The following is a 3,590-nucleotide window of genomic DNA, read 5'->3' as shown; positions in this document are numbered from 1 at the left end:
CATCCCTTGCCATGGAGCACATTAACCATGGCCATGCAATCCATCCACTATGTACTCATGGTCAACTGTTGTTTTCATGGTTTACTGGTTTCATAAATCTATGGTCAGAAAAATCCATGGTTAAATTTATGTCCATGGCTCATGGACAGCCCCATGGTTTTTTTACCCAGGGATCAGGGATGGAAAACGAAATGTAATTTAATATTTCATTTCATTTCGGAATGAAATTATATTCAGAGCCCCTATATAATTTCGGGTAGATTCTGGAAGGTCCCCTCAGTGGAAGGTCCCCCCGGGAATTTAATTTCGTTTTCCATCCCTGATTTACATACAAATCCCATCTCGACCCCTGAAAACTAAAAGGTCGTACCTCGGAGCGGCTGCGTATAAGGTCGTACCTCGGAGCGGTTGCGTATAGTGTCGGATCTCGCCAGCGTCCCAGAGAATGGTCGTAAGTCTATTTTTTGTAGATTTTGCGAGATTAATACCATTAGAATCGGGAGAAAATTCTCTTTCTAATTATATGCATCTCGAAAAATCGACAAAAAATAGACTTACGACCATTCTCTGGGACGCTGGCGAGATCCGACACTATACGCAACCGCTCCGAGGTACGACCTTATACGCAGCCGCTCCAAGGTACGACCTTTTAGTTTTCAGGGGTCGATCTGTTAGCCCGATGGCTAAGGTAAAGGCTCTGGAGCAAGCCAGTACATGGAAAAGAATGACACCGGGTCGGAGCACAGCTGCTCGCAGGGAGTCGCCTTAACCAGCGTCGAATCCCAACCCAGAAGTTCGGGGTTCAAGTCCTGGTAGTGAAAGGTTCAAATTTGAAGTTAATGGTCCATCATGTTAGGGCAACATCTAGAATGGGACAGCCAACAGGAAAAAAAATATTTTTCTTACATATCAGATCATAAACATAAAAATATTTTGCCCTGTATCAGTAGTTACAAAAATTTCTGTATCCGTATTACAAATTTGTTTTTGTATCCGAAAAAATACAATTTTTTGTATCACGGATCGGATGCTGAAAAAACTGCATATCCAAATTACGAATTTTTGTACTATTGTTTTTAGAGTATCATTAGTACGAACGCAATACGTACACACACACACAGGCACACAGTGAGTGAATTTCAAAGAAAAATTCACATATTTAACCCCTTAAGTGTACGAATGGGTTTAAACACACCTACAAATGTATGGCATTCGCGCACTTGAATTTCCAGTAGCCTGGCCCCTTACGACCATCTCACAATCGGTTCTGCGCAGATGACCGAATGGATGCTACGCGACGTGTCCCTGTGGATCAGGGCCAACTACGGCCCGAAGCTGGGTATCTTCTTCACAGAGAACGGCATGGGCCTGTACAACAGCCCGATGGACGACTGGGACACGCGAGCTGTGTACCACAGCGTGAGTACTGACATGCCCCTTGGCATCAGTGGTGACACCACCCAGAAAAACAATCCTTTGAACTCATGTCACGAAGTGCTTCCGTTGTTCTAAAGAAAATTTTGAGTATGAGTCAAAGCAGAATTCAGTTAATTTAGAGGAATTCCGCTTGATTTAACGGAATTGAGCTGTAGACCACTGTCAGAATTTCTTTATGATCAACGGAGGAACTTTTTGACGTGAAATCAATGGCACATTTTGGTGAATGGAGTGCCATCGACGCCGTGGTCACCGAATGCTATCCTCCCTCAGGCCTACCTGCGCGAGCTGATGCGGACCGTCAACGAGGACGGCGTCAACGTGCTGGGCTACACCATGTGGTCCTTCCTCGACGACTTTGAGTGGAGCGGGGGCTACACGTAAGTAACGCGGAGGAAATGTTACTTTTAAAGGGTAACTTTTAAAGTAACCTGTAAAGGTACTGTTATGTAACTTTTACTCCCTGACTGCACGTGCACGGTCTGCTGCCCACTCAATGATATGTCTCCGCAGACGCGGGTTCGGCTTGGTGCACGTCGACTACGAGGGCGGCACGCTCGCCCGGACCCTCAAGAGGTCGCACTTCTTCTTCAAGCGCATGATGGAGGACCGCGCCGTACCCCTGGTGCTCGTGCCCTCGACGCCCTCGACGCCCACAGAACCCGCAACGCCTGCGTCACCCAGCGTCGCCGGCACCCTCGCACCTTCCGTGTGCGTCGTCCTCTACTCCGCTCTCTCGCTGCTCCACACACTCTGATATTATACACAAACTGAACAACAATCTGTGATATTATGAATTAAACCTTTCTCTCGGATGTTTCCTCGTACATACAGCAGGACAAACATTTTTAATTCATAGGTCTGCTAAAGTTACAATCTTTTCTGAAACCACTGATGGTCTAACAAGGAGACTTAGGTAGGTGTAAATCCCCGATTCGGTTCAACCTCGGTATATTTGCTTCTTATACCTAAAGATGGCTGTTGCGCGTCAAAATTTGTGCTGATGGGTATACCGGGGGCACAATTATCACGTGATGATTTTGCCCCCTAGAGGGAGGGGGCATAACTATCACGCGATGGTTCTGCCCCCTCCCTCTAGGCATGATAGTATCATCACCGACCAATATGGCTGCCCCCGCCGCCCAGGTGGGCGGGCGAGACGTGTGATGCGTGAGATCGTTGGTGATTATTGTGAGGTCCAAGATGGTAAGTAATTTACTGACAGTGAATAAATTATTTCGAATTGTAGCCTTCAAACTCTGCTCTTTCGATATTGACGATAGAATAGTACAGCAGTTGCTGCAGAAGTCAGATATACTTCGTTCAAGTTTAGCTGTTTCCATGCCTTTCGGCAGCCGTTTAGATTATTTACGTTTGTACTAATTATTAAATTTATTTCCAGGGAGACTTAAATAACAATTCGTCCATGTGGAGTGAGCTGGACTTGAGCCAGCTCAGCTTTTCTGCATTTGATCCATCAACTCCGAAAAATAAACAGACCATCTGTCAGTAAAGCATCAAGACCTTCGTTCAAGCAGGCACCCATAATTCCTCGTAATTCCTCGAACCAAAGATTCCTCCCAAATACCATTGCAAAGATTGTGGTAAGCCTTATGTGTGCTTGAGGTCTTTTAAAAATTACGTGCAGGTTCACGCCATTGAAAGTAAGTATTTGTACTCAACTGAACTTGAATCGCGTTTTCTATTCTTCAATTATGTGAAAGTTGTGTTTTTCTTTAAATTAACAGGAAATGCCTCAAAGTATCCAGACAAGGACAAAATTTTTGCTGCATTGGGAGACCTCTACAAAGAGGTCCTCCAACATCTTGCTCATTCTCCTGCATTTTGGGATCTTGGAGATGCCTACAGAAGTTTCGTGAAGATCATAAGTGAAAGTAATAACGGATGTCTTGAGTAGTTTGACTTTTCAAAACTTCATATATAACATCTACGTATCATGTATAGCGACCCCTGAAAACTAAAAGGTCGTACCTCGGAGCGGCTGCGTATAAGGTCGTGCCTCGGAGCGGTTGCGTATAGTGTCGGATCTCGCTAGGGTCCCAGAGAATGGTCGTAAGTCTGTTTTTTCACGATTTCGTGAGATGCATATCATTAGAAAGAGAATTTTCTCCCGATTCTAATGGTATGCATCT

General features: G+C 45.1%; 2 protein-coding genes across 2 annotated transcripts in view; both read left to right on the top strand.

Annotated features, from left to right (window-relative positions):
- The window catches only part of LOC113213602 (uncharacterized), a 24,519-nt gene that overhangs the window by 18,931 nt on the left and 1,998 nt on the right, over positions 1 to 3,590 (top strand). The gene's annotated exons all lie outside the window — the stretch shown is intronic.
- LOC127751258 (uncharacterized) lies at positions 1,208 to 2,264 on the top strand. Its single transcript, XM_052274474.1, has 3 exons — positions 1,208 to 1,419; positions 1,711 to 1,817; positions 1,951 to 2,264. Exons 1-3 carry the CDS (start codon positions 1,276 to 1,278, stop codon positions 2,192 to 2,194), a joined length of 495 nt encoding a protein of 164 aa, XP_052130434.1. The 5' UTR covers positions 1,208 to 1,275; the 3' UTR covers positions 2,195 to 2,264.

Source organism: Frankliniella occidentalis, unplaced genomic scaffold, assembly GCF_000697945.3.
Source record: "Frankliniella occidentalis isolate FOCC.00 unplaced genomic scaffold, Focc_3.1 Scaffold397, whole genome shotgun sequence".
NCBI classification, from domain to species: domain Eukaryota; kingdom Metazoa; phylum Arthropoda; class Insecta; order Thysanoptera; family Thripidae; genus Frankliniella; species Frankliniella occidentalis.
The sequence above is the reverse complement of the archived record's forward strand: the minus strand, read 5'-3'. Positions and strand labels throughout refer to the sequence as shown.